The 16,873-nt window shown below is 33.2% G+C and overlaps 1 protein-coding gene across 1 annotated transcript; it reads left to right on the forward strand.

Moving 5' to 3' along the window:
• The first annotated feature begins 1,553 nt into the window (after positions 1 to 1,553).
• LOC125071691 (cytochrome P450 4V2-like) lies at positions 1,554 to 15,220 on the forward strand. The gene is made up of 11 exons (XM_047682030.1): positions 1,554 to 1,649; positions 2,842 to 3,021; positions 6,304 to 6,410; positions 6,686 to 6,773; positions 7,139 to 7,324; positions 9,841 to 9,916; positions 10,370 to 10,631; positions 10,998 to 11,066; positions 12,033 to 12,207; positions 13,630 to 13,809; positions 14,997 to 15,220. The coding sequence occupies exons 2-11, from the start codon at positions 2,847 to 2,849 to the stop codon at positions 15,185 to 15,187; spliced, it is 1,509 nt and encodes a 502-aa protein (XP_047537986.1). The 5' UTR covers positions 1,554 to 1,649; positions 2,842 to 2,846; the 3' UTR covers positions 15,188 to 15,220.
• The last annotated feature ends 1,653 nt before the right edge of the window (positions 15,221 to 16,873 follow it).

Genomic DNA, 16,873 nt, shown 5'->3' on the forward strand with positions numbered 1-16,873 from the left:
GTATAGACTGGTAGGTATATCTACCCTACGTGCAGGTAGAATAAGGGTCTAAATAAAACATTTATATCGCATTTTATATTTAATTTTACGCACCGCGCTTGCAAAACCAGTCGGCATGATTTTTTTCAACATCTTCAGCAAACATTGTCATATTTCAGTCAATTTACAGAAAACATTAATAAATTATACACCTAAACTTTGCTTATAAATGAAAATAGATTCAGCAGGCTATGAATTTGTCACGTTCTTACCCACAGATGCGGCGTCATGTAAAGATTATCTTTAACACACTTTATGTTAGATATTAATTACTACAAAGCAGGGCCGGATCTACCATATGGCTTTTTGGGCTTCAGCCCAGGGCCTCGTGGATTTAAGGGGGCCCCAGCTAAGTCAAGTCAAACTTAAAAATAGAAATAATGCGAAAGATTCCATAACTTAATTCAATTAAACAGATCATATGGTTTGCAGTCGAGCAATTAAAGTATTGTTGTTAATTTGTTATGTAGTGTTACTAGAACCCTAATTATTTCGTTTATTATATAAAATCGTCATTACTGAATATCAACACATAGTCTAAACTAAACTAAAATTTATTTTATTATGCTTCGGTTTTCCTGAGAAAGGACTTTTATTCATTTTAACTTTAAAGGAGGAAAATGAGTTAATTTTATCCACACGAAGCCGAAGTCGAAACAAGCGCTAATTGTGTGTAAAATCAATAAATATCAGACGAACTTCTTAGCACAAAACAAACATAAAAATATAAATATTTTTAATGTTTCAAAATGACCTGCCAACTAATTAAAATAGTAATTTATAAATATCCAGTTGTCAGTTAGAATCCCAGATCTGATAATTTTTTTTTTCTTTTTTCTTCATGTAATCGATTTTTCAGTGGAAGACCGGAGCTCCTGCCAAGATGTCGGATTGTCGTCCTATCCGAGTCCAAAAGTAAAGGAATAAAGAGTGATCCAATATCTTCTGCGCAGATGAAACTAACCTCTTCTATATGCTGCTGTTGAATTTCGGTCAGGAGATATTTAAATCACTCTCCTTCCGTACTATATATCCGTCCTTGAAGCTGATTATAAATATTGTATAATAATAAATAGCGTTATCTTTGTTAGCTTTATTGCACACACAGATCGACATACATGAAGCAGTGGAAGCCCGTTAATGTCCTTCTGGTTCTGCTGGAATAGCTTTATTGAAGAGAAGATTAGGACCTCATTCCACTGGGACCGCTCAGTGGAATGAGGTCCTAATCGGTGTATGATGGGTAAGGTGCGGATTACTTGATAAATATTTGGCTGACTTTTATTCAACTATTATCCCGATGAACGAGCACAAATTAAGCATAGAAAACAGTTTTGTATAATCATTTATATTTGTCTAGATTTTAACCCGCGATCTTTGTTTAAGATGTTCTTTCCACCGCACTCTCTCGGCTCGTTTGTATTTACGTAGCCTCTAAAATATATCATTTGAATGGTAACTAAACCATTACCTACCTCGTCTAACAGTTACTTCTTACCTCTCTCATTGTAAAACGGACGCGGTGACTGACGCACAGATTCTGTTTATTCAAGTTTAAAAATAAAGTGCCGGTTCAAGATTTACGAAACAACGTCATCTTTAAGTATAAGGTAGGAACTATATGTAGTAGTTACATTAACTAAGTTTAATACATTTTTTAATTTAAGTCATGTATTAACCAAATTGTCTAACAGACGATATATTCTTTAAGTTAAATATTTAGAAATTGGATTTTTTTTTCATACGGATTAAGTTGCTTTTTTTATATACCTATTTGTTTACTTTTTATTGTTAAAAAAGCGTGGACTTGGCATTTATTGATTTTTAGGCAGAATAAATAAAAATTTAGTCGATCTTTACATACTTCTTTCATTCTTCACGGTAGAAATTATTTTCCGAACCAGTGGTAGCTTGGTAGTAGTAACTTGATGATTTTTAATTTACGATTTGGCAACTGCACTTTAAGGATATTTTCGTTTTTTTTTTTTAATTATCGAATCCATTTAATCCTGTTATTCTATACCAACAAAATTGGTGAAATACCAAAAATCGAAGTCGTAATGGTCCAGTGTGTTTATAAAGTACTACGAAGTATTTAATTGATATAATTTAAATTAATTATACAATCTATATCATATGAATATTATAATATTATTAAAAACGTAAACAATAATCATATAGTTATCCTCGTAATAATATAATACGCTTAGTCTTGTAATAATATAATATGGGTACACCAAGTGTTAAGTTAGTTTATGTAGGTCAGTAAATTATTAAAGACGTATACAATATAATATGTATATATGTATATGTTGTAAATAGATTATTATAATAGGATGTAAATTCATATATCAAAAGGTACATAATTTTTTTTTAAATTGGTCTGTCTCCATACATATATATGTGGTACACGTATGGTATATCACCCAAACATCTCATCTGAGAGCAACATTGAGACATGTTCCATTTTTTGTATTTGCACATGGAGATTTCAATAGGGGGTTTTCCAATAAGTCAATAAGTAAACGGAATAGAAAATATCCTGGTGTAACACTCCATTGACTTTTCATTATATTTCTGTTAAACACTGGGATATCTGAGTTATGCGTGTTTTGGAGATGTCCACCTGTTGCTCTGAGGTAACGATATGATATGAAGGTGATATGTGGTGATTTGGCCATAGACCCATGGAATATACCCCATAAAATCTCTATTCCCTTGTAGCAATCAAGTTAAACTTGGAGATGTATTTGCCGATTCGAAGATTATGTTTGAAATAATAATAAAACTAACTTCTTTTAGTGAACATGGAAATGTTTGAAGTTTTGAAGCTCAGTGCGACTGTGTCGTTACCGATATTATTGTACTGGATTTATTGGAGGTGGAGACATCGTCGGATGCTGGAACTAGCGGCGTTAGTGCCTGGACCGCCCGCGTTACCTATTTTAGGTAACGCTTTAATGTTCATGGCACATCCAGAAGGTAAGACAATCAATCGACTAAACATAATAAATAGCCTATTACAGGTATACGCTGGATTTCCTCTTTTAAATTGTTTGAATTTGAATTGTCGGTAAAGATGTTCATGCACTGGTGGCATTTTACGGTGAGTTATATATACGTACGTTTATTAAACGAAAACCAAAGAAAACCTTCTGCTTAAAAATGTCCCATACTTAATACGATTTTAGTATTAATTAGTTAATTTCCATTTCCATTGCAACATCTGTAGAGATATTCTGTAAGAAAAATCTCGAAGCATAAGAAATTATGATAATTACAAAGCTTAAAAGATACACGTAACGAAATGTATCAACATTTCATGACTGCGAAGTGAATTCTTACAGAATCACACTACTGCACACGAAGGAATGAGAACTTTACAAATAAAAGAGTAACGATTTTCAATGTAAATACAGTTGACAGAATCCGTCTTTTATTTTAAAAAAGATGATGGAAGTGACGCTTGTCATGTCAATATTCGCAATTTGAAAGGGGTGCAACTGCTATTAGAGCGGCTACACTATTTACCTTAGTTATAGTACCTAACACCTTGGGAATGAGATGATCCCCTCCAGACTGTTACAAATGTTGAAAATTTATTTATTATGATTTATTATTATGACAGGTAGTACATGAAATCAACAGCTGTAAAAAATGACATTTAAAAAAAAATCTCGCTTAGTTTCTTTCGCCGTATCTTCTCAGGTCCGAGACATTAATTTCCGAACCGGTAGTAGATTTTTGACTATCAATAAGCAAGTGTAACCTTCTATTTAATTCAATTCAGTTCTTAGTTAAATGGCTTTTAGTTGTGCCGACAGGGCACAGATTATTCCGCCAATGTCACGTAGGATGGAGAAGACGAATGAGATTGATCGGTACGGTTGAGATAACAAACTCAATCAAATTTTGAAGACAAGTATAGTAGTAGCAATTTCCTTGTGAATCCTTAACCTTGGACAACACAAACATTAAGGTAACCCTTCTATATTGAATAAAGATTTTTGAATTTGACTTTGACTAAAACCACGCATCTTCAGGTATGAGAGTGATGAGCATTGGCTTGCGATTAGTCGATAGAGTCTCCTCATTTAGTTATCTAAGTATATAGAATGTAATCAACAGAGATCGGGTAAAATATTATTTTTAGGTGGGTAATATTTTAGTAGGTACGTCTACCGTTTCTCTGAGTTTACGCAAAATAATTGTCATAATCTATATTTTTTAGTGAGTTCAAGAATCTGGATCTATCTATCGGTCACGTTCGAAAAAAATCTTTGCTTGAGCTATTTCATTTATTAAAAACATTTATAGGCTGTTTAATTTATGCAATTACACATAGTAACCAAGCAGTAACGTTTAACGCGAGTGTAAACTCAGCATTAGCTAGTATTGATATAATTATATTGTGTTTAAGGAAACTAAGACATAACATTTGAATAAAACACCTTTGCTTAATTCATTTCACGTATCCAGCTATATGCAAGGACATTTGAAAGTTGAAGGTTTGTTGTGTATATATTGGCGGATTTTCCCATTTTCCAAGTATAATGGTTATAATTTTTGCCACCATTATATCTACAAATATCAGTGCTTGAGTGCCTATTTTTGTAATTCCCTATTATAAAAATAGGCACTCATCAAAAGCACAAATTGTATGGATCTTCTTAAAACAAAAAGGATTTAGGAAAAATCAACGAAATACGTCTTAATGAATTATTTCTGCAATACATCAAATAGATCTTATATATTTTTTTATACTTATGCTGTCTTAGTAACTAAAAACCTAATATATAATATAATAATAATATTTGTAGCAGAACTTTGTGGAAGTTCGCCTGGGTAGGTACCACCCATTCATTCGACTCGCGCCAAGCACCAGTACTCAGTACTATTGTGTTCCGGTTTGAAGGGTGAGTGAGCCAGTATAATAGGCACAAGGGACATAACATCTCAGTTCCCAAGGTTGGTGGTGCATTGGCGATGTAACGCATGGTTAATATTTCTTATTGTCATTTGTCTATTGGCTGTGGTGACCATTTACCATCAGGTATCCCATTTGCTCGTTTGCCTGTGTATATCATAAAAAAATCATACTATATGTATATTTTGTAAGAAACAATTTTCTTATCCTGGTGTTAGTAGAATAAATAAGATTCATTTTATATAAGGAAACTTTATTTACAATCACTGTTGCGTCACTCCGTTAGATATTGCAAAATATAATTTACAGTGATTGATATACAATAAGTCAATTCAATAAAAATAGCGTGGTGGTAGATCTGCCACTGATTATATACTAGTCGTATTATGTACAAAAATCTTCTACAAAACCCTTCTAGTATGTTTTATGAATATGGCTTAGTAGTTATTCCGTTTGAAATTTTAAAAAAACTTGTTCTTATTTATTGGTATAGATTTAAAATTCCACGAGACTAATTATATATATTTATATTAAAATTTTATTTACTCAAATAAATATTCTATAGTATTATAGCAAAGTTCAAAAATATTTTGAAGATTTTTTGAAAGGTTAGTATACAAATAAAGACACATTATAGGCTTTACCGTCTTTACGATAGGGCACACGGGGCACGTGCCCGGGGCTCCTTTCCCCATCCTGAGAGGGCCCCGAACACACAGATAATACATTATATTTTCGAAATTGTCATATTTGTAAGAAATAACTAACATATTTATCAAAAGGCTAGTGACGATAGTCGATATTAAAAGTTGAAAGCTATAGACGTGCTCTTCATGATAGAAAGAGATATACTATAGCCATAAGATTGTACAACCGATCAGATTCCTACGAATTAACGAAAAGTACCGCATAGTTTAATTACAATTATATTTAAGGCCTGGCTCTAAGCGAATTATTTGTACATGGTAGCAAATATCTACCAAAATTCATGGGTACCCAAGGGCCCCAGCATAGCTTGAGACGGCTCTGATTATAGGACACCTTAGAAATAAAGCGAAGTCTTCCAGGCCTGAATTCCGAGGTCTGATGACTCTCAGGCATTTTTTTCCCAACTGTGTAGAATTTTTACGGTAACAAGTTAATCGTTAACATTGGATTTTTGAAAAAACGGCTCTAATTTTTACTGTCTCCAATGGTGACAGGCTGTTTACTTTATTCGTCCAAAGAATCTGAATCGATTTAGCGCGGAAATGTCTATTCTGTCGGATAACATGTTAAAGTCTTCAATTGAATACATTATAATATATACGGTAAATTAATTATTTTTTAATTTTTAGAACAACTGCTTAAAATAGAAGAATTATTAAACAATTATGGGCAGTATGTGAAGTTTTGGCTGGGCTCAGATTTGAATATATGTGTGAAAAACCCGGCAGATATAAAGGTATGTATGAGTTGACAAAATGAGTTTATTTCACGTAAAACAAATAAGTATAACAAAAACGCCAAACTTTTAAACGTTGCGCAGCTGTACTGTCCAACTGTATTTTTTTTTGCAAATGGAAAAGGTAGAATCGTTAGCTGGTGTTATTTTTTTTTTTCTCTAATTAGAATCGGAAATAAAACTCCTTGATTTTATTTTGTGTGATTTCGCACACATACACATAAACATGTAATTTATTTTATAATCTCAAAAGTGAAATTTAATTCTTCCTTTAGTATCTGCTGACAAGCAATAAAGTAAATCAGAAGGGGCCCCTTTACGACTTCATGACAACTTTTATTGGACGTGGAATTCTGACAGGAGGTGAGGATTGTGTATAGTATTTAAAGTTCAAACTAGGTACCCACCCTGCTTCATACGGGTTCGGAAAATAACAATACTACTCTACCCTATAGCACTAAGAAATAACATAGCTTTATATCGATGAAAACATTTTTCGAATTGGATCATTAGTTCCTGAGATTACACCCTACACACAAACAAATAAATTTTACCTCTTTATAATATTATACACTTTAAAATGTTATTTTGGTATATGTACCTTGTATACATACATATGCATTTAGTAAAAAGCGGTTATATATAATAATATCATCTAAATAGTATTTATATCATGGAGTAGAAAATTTCAAATTTCAAATTCATTAATTCAGACATTTACACCGTAGGACCGACATGGCGCTTATACAGAAAAATAGCCACCCCATCATACAACAAGAAATCCGTTAAAGTATTCAGTGAAATATTCAATCAAGAAGCGGCTTGTCTATCTAAAGTCTTAAGTAACAAGGACCCAGAGATGACGTTTGATGTTTACTACGATGTAGTCGTTTGCACCACTCAATGTGTATGCCGTGAGTATAATAATATAAGTTTTATCGTATCAGAAAATTACCTAAGATTACATGCATTTCAATGCAATTTGTTACATTTGCTGCAAAAGATAATGTATAATTTTATAATTAAATATAATACATTGCCATCACGCATTCGTTTATTAACATAAAAATTGTGATATTCGGTACTAACATCTCGTTTCATATCTCACTTGCAAAATGTTGAAAATCATCTTACGGTGATAGGTAATTTTGATATGTGTAGCCCAAAAATGTTATGATTACCATAGTCTTAATTTATAAGTCTAAATAAAGTGACGCACTGATTTCGTCTTGATATCGATCTCGTCTGTCACGGCGGCGGATCTCAAAGGAGACCGGCCAACTTCTTAGTATACAAAAATGTGTACGTATACCTAACTCTCATAATCGCAAAACCGATACGACCGGAAAGTTCAGGCGCAGGAACAACGGCTTTACTTGCTGCTTTCCGGGACACGGGCGTTTCCGAGCCACATAATTCCAACTTCCAGCTTCGGTCTGTTACTGAGATTTTTTGACAAAAAACCCAATATTTTCTGGACCTAGGATCTGTCCTAGACTTAGAACTAGGCCTTATATTTTCCACAATTACCACTCGCGAAATTTCATTCTCCTTAGTGTGCGTGATTAGTGTCTAAGAGTCGGCCACTATTATTTTCGACGCATTCACAGTTACGACAGTCTCTCTAGACATATTATTAATAAGCTTGAAGAATTTTTTATTTAAATTTTAAATAAGATTATAGTCAATGTCCTATATCACTTTCTGACATATCACATGTTTTGGTTTACTGCGACTGAAAACCAAATGTTTCGTCTTAACTATTTAAACACGCAGTTCATTTAGCAAAACAGAATATAGTTATTTTTATGAATGCAGCTTAGATGCCAGTTCAATACAAGAATATGTAGATGATAAAAAAGCGTGGAACTACTTGTTGACTTCCAGGCGGGATATGTAAATGTATATTTAAATAACATAAATTTGTATTTTAAATTTTAGGAAAGAGTAACGACCGAGTTTCTTTCCGGTTCTTCTCGGTAGAATCCACATTCTGAACCGGTAGTTGTTTGATACAGTTTTGTAAAATGAGGAATCAAAAGTTCGAAATCAAACTTGTTGTAGAGCTTGTAAAAGCCTTGATTTTGATTTAACATTAAAACGGTATCCGTATAGAAACTTCCCACTTCGCTCGCGTCGTAAATCTAATAATATTATAATATTTCATTATAATTTATCATCATTGCATCACCCAATCATAAAAAGACAAAATACATTACATCAACACAAATATTAAAAATTCCAAAGTATGCCCGACCCTTGAACCGAATTTGATGAAACTTGGTATTTACCAAGGTAACTCCAAACTCCAACTCCAAAGAAGACCATAGGCTTAACATTTATTACGCCTAACACCTGACGGCTGAGATGGCCCAGTGGTTAGAACGCATGCATCATAGCCGATGATTTCCGGTTCAAACCCAGGCAAGCATCACTGAATTTTATGTGCTTAATTGCCTCGTGCTCAGCGGTAAAGGAAAACATCTTGAGGAAACCTGCATGTGTATTATTTTAACGAAATTCTGCCACATCTGTATTCCACTGACCCGCATTGGAGCAGAGTGGTGGAATGTGCTCCAAAACTTCTCCTCAAAGGGAGAAGAGGCCTTTGCCCAGCAGTGGAAAAGTTACAGGCTGTTAATGTAAAAAAAATAAAAAACACCCGACGGCTAGCCCAAACGCGAGCGAAATCGCAGGTTCATATAATTACATTCGACATCAAAAATAGCTGAGCTACTTGCAAATTTCTTGGAATACCTGGAATACGTAAAGTATTGGTCGTTTATATGAATTCCTTTTCCGATTGGAATACACTATATATATAATTTTATCACAAATACAAAGATCAACACATAGAAAAGTATAAATTGGACATACAACCCCTAATTATAAGTTTACACTCCATCTATGAAATAATGGACAAATATATTGCAAGAAATAAATTTAAATTATTGTATTTATTATTTTATTTAACATGAAGCATGTTGTTGTTTTAAATATCTCGTGTTGGTTTGCATTATTTCTGCTCATGTTAATTATAATATATATTAAGCCGAACAGATTGTTTGTTTGCTTGGACGGTAAACAAAACTATTTTTTCATTAAATAGATTTTATATTGAGAATCTTCTTCTTTTTCTTCTTCATGCTGAGATCCTCAGGGTCTCACGAGGAGCGTTTCACAAGTTTCAAAGTTGGCAACCGTTTAATCTCCTTTTTTTTTATTATTAAACATGACATTGGCAGATTAAAACACATACTATGTGATTATGCCATTCAATAGTGTCACTAATAAGAATTCTTAGAAGTAATCACATAGCTAAGTGTGGCCATTTTAAGGAAAATATATGTATGTGATATTAATGTAAACATACATACATGGATTTTGCTAATTTATTATGTCTTGTGTCACAAAAGAATGTTGTTTTCAGAAACGCTGATGGGTCTGTCGAAGGAAGAATCAGAAAACATTAAAAATCTTGATGAAGTCATCGCTAAAACGCAAAGGTGAACACATTAGAAATTAATAAGATTTTTACCATATTATATGTTGATGTACATTTCGGTGAATAATTAATGTTGTACGTCACACTAGCTTTACTTAAATCTAACAGACAGTGTTAACACACTGTGAACTCCACACGGGCATACTCCATTACACACTGCTGTAATCCGAAGGGACGGACCGACGAATTTATGTGATTTACTTTTTATATTACTTTTAATAAGTGTTATTTTATCGCTGTATTAGTCTGTTCATTATTCAATTCTGTCTGTAAAATATCCATCCATACGGACTATTAACAGGTAGAGTGTGCTACTCCGTATTTGCAGTAATTATGTCCGCTGAAGTGGATTAGCCTTTGAAAAAAGCTGATCAATTTACATGCATTTCCATTTTCAAAAAGGTGTAATGGGGTATTTTAACTATTGAAATAGTTTTATAATTTTTGTTTGCAGTATGTATTCGTTAATATTTTCAAAAATGACCCATTGGTGGCTACAAATACCACTAATTTACTGGCTCACGGGGAACAAGACAAAGGAGAAATACTTTGTGAAGATTGTCGATGAAATGACGTCGGATATCTTGCAAAAGAGACGTAGTGCTTTGCAACGCGAGACGGACACAGACGACGCTCTGGGAGTCGTTGATAGATTTATCTTAAATGGACTTCCTGACGAAGAAATAAAGTTGGAAACTTTCAGCTTATTTACGACGGTCTGTATACAGTGTTCATTGATTGAGAAGCTTCAATCAAAATTAAAACAAATTTTATCCATTTAGGGCCTTCAGAAGTACTTCAGAAATGACATTTTAAGAGATTCACTTACCATTTTTCATCGATTAGAAAACATTAAAAAATTTAAAAAGGGAAATTAGGAATGTAGCTATAATATTAGTAGCCGCAAGGCGGTTTTAATTTTTGTTGTGACCGGATAATTTTGTTTGAGTTTGACCAACATAAAGTTGTGTCGGGGAAAAGTAGTACCACAAACAAATATATTTTTTTTTTAATTCCAACCACATAATATATTATTACGCTTACAATTTTCTATTGATTATTTTGTTCCTCTTATATTTCAGAGTCAAGAAGCATCGGCGAAAATAGCTTCCGCAGTTCTATTATTTTTGGCTTATTTACCAGAATGGCAGGTGAATATCATGTTTTATTCATTTTAAAGACACGAGAAAAAGTGTTTCTATCACACTTATAAGAGAAGACGGCTACAGACTTAGACACTGTAAGAAATCTAAGCCACTTACTGACCATCAATGTGCCACCAAACATTGGATCCAAGATTGGTCCCTTTGACCTAAATATACTAGTGCACTCACCATCACCAAAACGGGACACTACCAAGTATTGTTGGTTGGTCGTAGGGTTGTAAGTGATGAATGATTGATGCCATCGGGCCTGCAAAACCGTTCAGCTTTTAATAATTACAATTCTTATAAGATTAATTATAATATAAAGTATAAGTATAGATAAGCTTAATACTTGTTTTTAGTATCTTCTCTATATAGTATAAAACAAATTCAATTCCTGTCTGTCTGTACGCTCAAATCTTTTGAACTACGAAACGAATTTCAATAGTCAGAATAAACAAGAATATTTCTTTTTATGTTTCTCATTCAATGTAAAAGTTGTATATTATAGAACGCGTGCAGCCGGGACAGAGACGGGTTGCCAACTAACATATTGTACCTTAATTTTAATGATCAGAAATATAAAAAAACTACTTTTCGCGGAAGTACTATAAATGTAGAAATATGTCCATGTTAGATATTTAATAGTTATCAATTTCATAAGCAAAATAACGGTCGATTGGAGATAAATACAATAGGCAAATAGTCGTTAAATACTGATATTAAGCTCTTTATTGAACTATTAAATGCATTGAATAATTCTAGCCTTATTATCCTTTAAGCATAATCTATTAAAGCGATTAAACAAAAGGCAATCCTTGCCGTCCACTAAAAGCGGTCGCCTGCTTTATTATTGTGTTATTATCACTAATGAATCTAAATTCATTCAGAAGAATGACTGAAATTATTCTTTAAATTAAAATTTCATGGAGTACTTCCAAACGACACATGCATTTTATTTAAAAATTCCAGGGAAAAGTACACAAGGAAATCATTGAAGTCGTCGGTCCCCATGACGAGCACATCACAGAAGAACAATTGAAGAAGCTCAATAATTTAGACATGGTTTACAAAGAAGTGCTGCGGTATATGTCCATTGGGGCTATGATACAGCGGACGGTTGAAGAGGAGATCACCATTAATGATGGTAATATGTTAATATAATACTATTAGTACAAAAGCTCTTCTATTCTAATTAATTAAGTCAGAAATTGCAACGCGATTCGGAGGAGGTTTTAGTATATCATTTATAATAATTTGAGTTTGAGTTTATAGTAATAATTTCGTGCAGGTCTATAATTATAGATTTGTTTTTTCCTAAATTCCGGGGAAATTTTGCAATTAGATCACCAGCTATTTGGCAGATCGGAGCATCAAGGTCGTATATGACGGTGCATGCTCTGACTTAAAATTCTTTAATTCTAGTGTTCCACAAGGCTGCGTACTATTACCCACTCTGTTTCTTCTGCATATTAATGACTTATTGCATGTCAGGAACATTCACTTCCTTATAGACGACAGTGCCGTACAAGTTTGCTTGTAAACCGCTACAAATCACCATTTGTCGTATATCCACGACAAATGGTGATTCCCCATTGCCGCCTCAGCTAACAGCAGATATTATCGGAATACTTGGCGTTGATGTTTCGAGCCACGTTCAGTTCCGCAGTTAATTGGAAGGCAAAGCTAAATTGGCATCAAAAAAGCTCGATGTGCTCAGCAAAGCAAGACGGTATATCACGTCAGCCCATCGCCTAAAAATATAAAAGCTCTCTATATGTATGTATAAGTATTGTCCACCTTAAAAAAGTTTACAAAAAAGTCGCGATGATTCTTAGGGATGATCTCTTAGGGACAACCCACGATAATCTATTGTTGTCCTTTACTTTTTCGAGAAATAATGGCTTATTTACGAAACGATTCTAAGCAATAAAGCATTAATACTTATCCAATTGAAATACCTTAAATAGCTTGTGCATTTAATATATGACTCTGAACAGATTAAAAAAGGTGTGAACGTTGTATATAAAGACAGTTTTTTTTATAAAGAAGCTGACAATGCATTCGCAATCCTTCTTCTTCTTTATATCTTCTTCTTTCTTATGTTGCAAACATATCTTTGTTTTATTTTTATATTACCTGTTAGGAGGCAAATCACCGGAACCATTGATGTGTTCCGGTTTTAAGGGTGTGTGAACTACAGGCACAAGGGACATTTAGTTCCCAAAGTTGTTGGTGCATTGGTGGTGTAAAGAATGTTTAATATTTCTTACAGCGGTGGCTCATTTGTCCGTCCGCCTAACTATATCATAGAAAAAACTGCATGCGGTTGCAAGCGCTCATTGAGTCTCATTCGTAGTCTAGTAGTTTTATTTACCTATATAACAGAAACAACATTATTTGCGTTGCTGATTAATTTGTGTAGTATATGATTAATAACTTCGTCTATGTATTTGAATGTTTTAAAGCTTATTTTGTAATCTCTACGGAAAATACCAACTATTGTGATAGATTTCTTACGAATTTTACTAATTTCGTAAAAACTAATCATTTTTACCTTATATTACAGGTAAAATTACTTTACCGGCTGGCACCTCTCTTGTCATTCCAATCCATGAATTACATCGTGACGCTCGGTATTGGGATGAGCCTTATAAAGTCAAACCAGAAAGATTCCTGCCTGAAAACATCAAGAACCGAGATCCTAATGCCTTCATTCCATTTAGTTTAGGGGCTATGGATTGCTTAGGTTTGTATTTATATATTAAATTCTGGGCAGAAAGATGGATTATTGATTTCAATTATGTATATAGAATATGAATATATTAACAAATTAACTTAAAATATTACATTAATTAAAAGACCTCTTTGTGAACCACATTGGTGTGTATTACAGCCCTTAGGGTAGAATATTCAAAATCGTTTAAATAGGTATCAATTCATTTTTAATCGGTAGCCCAAAAACAAAGTTTCATGTTTTTAACTTAAAAAATTACGGACTTTCAAAAATTTTTCAACCCTTATTTCATCCACGTAGTAGTAGAATATCAAAAAACACTAAAATTCATATTAACTCGTTTTTAATCAGTATCCCAAAAATAACGTTTCGTGTTTTAACTTAAAAAATGACTGACTCCGATAAAATCTTTCAAACCTTATTTCACCCCCTCAGTGATAGATTATCTAGAAATGCTTAAATATGTATTTAGTCATTTTTAATTAGTATCCCAAAAATAAAGTTTCATGTTTCTAACTTAAAAATGACGGACTTTTAAACAAACTTTCTACCCTTCTTTCACCCCCGTAGGGGTAGAATATACAGAAATACTTAAATAAGTATCTACTCCTTTAATCAGTATCCCAAAAATAAAGTTTTATCTTTCTAACTTAAAAAACAATTTACTTCCATACCAGTTCAACCCCTATTTCACCCCTTTAGGGGTAGAATTTCCAAAATTCGCTCCTTAGTGGGTGTCGTGATATGTTAGTTTATAAGTGTACATATAAGTTTTATGCTTCTTATTCTAAAAATAACAATACTAGTATATTAGATGCAGGAGAGATTTAATCGTACTATTCTATTCTTTATATATCGAAAAACTTACTTCATATATAACTAGTTGAATATTGGAAAACAACTAAAGGTGATACGTTATTTTGATGCGTGCCCCTAAAATGTTATCATGATCGTGTTCTGTACGAGATCCACGTTTGTTCTTACAGAATAGCTGAACAGATTTGTCTTAAAGACGGTAATTTCAAACACCTTCATGGTGCCTCATGATACGTATTAAAATTGTGAAAATATGAAGCAGTTCATTAAAAGTTAGTTTGGTGTATGCCCTTGTTAGAACCTTGTTAAGTAATATGCAATATTACAAGATAACTTCGCTCAAAAATCCTGTAATAATAACTAACATTTCTATATTTTAACAGGGCGAATATATGCAACAACATTAATCAAAACACTGATTGTGAAGGTGATAAGAAGAGTGCAACTAGAAGCAGATGGACGTTTAGAAGATCTGGAACTACACATAGCTATATCTGTGAAATTTGCAAACGGGTACAACTTGAGGGCCAGAAAACGAAGACCGATTAATGGAATCACGTTACAACATGGCTAAAATGATTAACACTGTAAAATGTTTTGAAAATATTGAGCGTTTTTTACTGAAATATTCCTTTTTAATTTACTTTATACAATAACTAGTACTATACTATTGTAATAAGGAAAAATTTTAAGCGTAGACTATAATACTACTAATACTAATTTGGCCGTGATTCCAGTTTAGGGGTTTATAACAAAAAAACTAATTTTATGTTAATTGTTATGTTAAACAAATAATATATCTAACTATAATTCCTAGTAGTAGTAGTAGAGAACATGTTGACACATGTTGACATGTTCCGACTTGTATTGATAATGGACTCACTTCACATAGCTTTTGTAGACACCAACTTCTGGATTGAGAAGCTTTCTAATTATGAAATAATTATTGCAAACAGTTCATTAGTTACAGAATCAATAGATACAAAAAAAATATATCTATCATTTCCATACTATTTTTTTTTTATTTACTTAAGATTTGATAACTTTAAGTGCTTAAATATATATACAAATACGAATTAATAAATTAATAATAGTTACTGTATAAATCTTGACCGCGTGGATTGGTGGCAAGAATGCTAGCAGAATTTCCCCGTTGAATCGCAATTCCGATCCTCTGGGCTAAAAACGAACCAGCCCTCCTGTCACCAGTGGAGGCAATAAGGCGAGGTGTTATACGTTTGATGAAGCTTTTTGCACGATTACATCAAGGGCCAAGTGTTTCGACATCAAATGGGACAAAAAGTAATTTGACATTAGATCTTTTTTTTGCTTCAGCTTCTTCCGCAGCGGCACCGGCTCTTAACATTATGTCTCGGATATGAGACGGGGCCAACGTGTCAACGCATGTAGCGTCCTACACAAGAGCCCGTCCTCGTTCCCAGGGTACTAATTATTGGTACAAATCTATTCATTTGTACAAATTGTAATTTCATTTATTAATTATTAATGTTAAATTATAGCATTTCACTAAAGTAGATAATTATTTTTCAACATACGGGAATTGTTTAACAGCAGGTAACATTATTTTACATAACTGTCATGGCAACTACCAAACGGAACTACAGGACCTTTACTAGCTTTTTCCTTTTCACAAAATTCACACACAGCTAGCACGATCTTTCTTCCATTACTTCGAATTATTTTTGGCATGATTAAATGTAATTAATCGCTGAATTTATCATATAACTCGAGGAGCTCTCAACAATTAGACAGTCAGTATTGCCAACCTAACGCGCAGCCGTTTGATAAACGTCAGAGGTAAAATAACTGTGAACGGACTGTAGATTTATTATATATTTTAACTAGCTGTTGCCCGCAGCTTTGCTCGCGTGGAAATTGATTATATTACTAAATAATAAAAAAAAACTACGTTAATTTAAGATCTCTTTGTATACCACATTTGTGATTTGACTTTTGGGGGTTAGATCCACCAGACTACTCGAAGAGGTCACTCATGAACAAGCTATTTAGAACTGCCCATGTGAAAAACAGTCTTCTCCTAGGCCATTTTAAAGATTTTACGTTGTGCTTTATTAATTGTCATGGCGAAGAAGACTTTAAGCGCGAACTGTACTCTCTTGTACGTGAAGGGGTATTCTGATGGTATCAAAGACATTCGTGGAATATACACTGTTTCCCCTTTAGCACATGCAGTGATAACTGTTGCCTCTATGAAATTCCGATGAGTGGCCGTTACTAT

Source organism: Vanessa atalanta, chromosome 20, assembly GCF_905147765.1.
Source record: "Vanessa atalanta chromosome 20, ilVanAtal1.2, whole genome shotgun sequence".
Taxonomy (NCBI): Eukaryota; Metazoa; Arthropoda; class Insecta; order Lepidoptera; family Nymphalidae; genus Vanessa; species Vanessa atalanta.

Bases quoted from the DNA above. Each gene is read 5' to 3' on its own strand.
- LOC125071691 (XM_047682030.1), top strand. From the start codon at position 2,847: ATGGAAATGTTTGAAGTTTTGAAGCTCAGTGCGACTGTGTCGTTACCG. The intron at 10,632-10,997 runs GTCTGTATACAG...CTTATATTTCAG, and splicing joins CTTTCAGCTTATTTACGACG to AGTCAAGAAGCATCGGCGAA. The intron at 12,208-13,629 runs GTAATATGTTAA...CTTATATTACAG, and splicing joins GGAGATCACCATTAATGATG to GTAAAATTACTTTACCGGCT.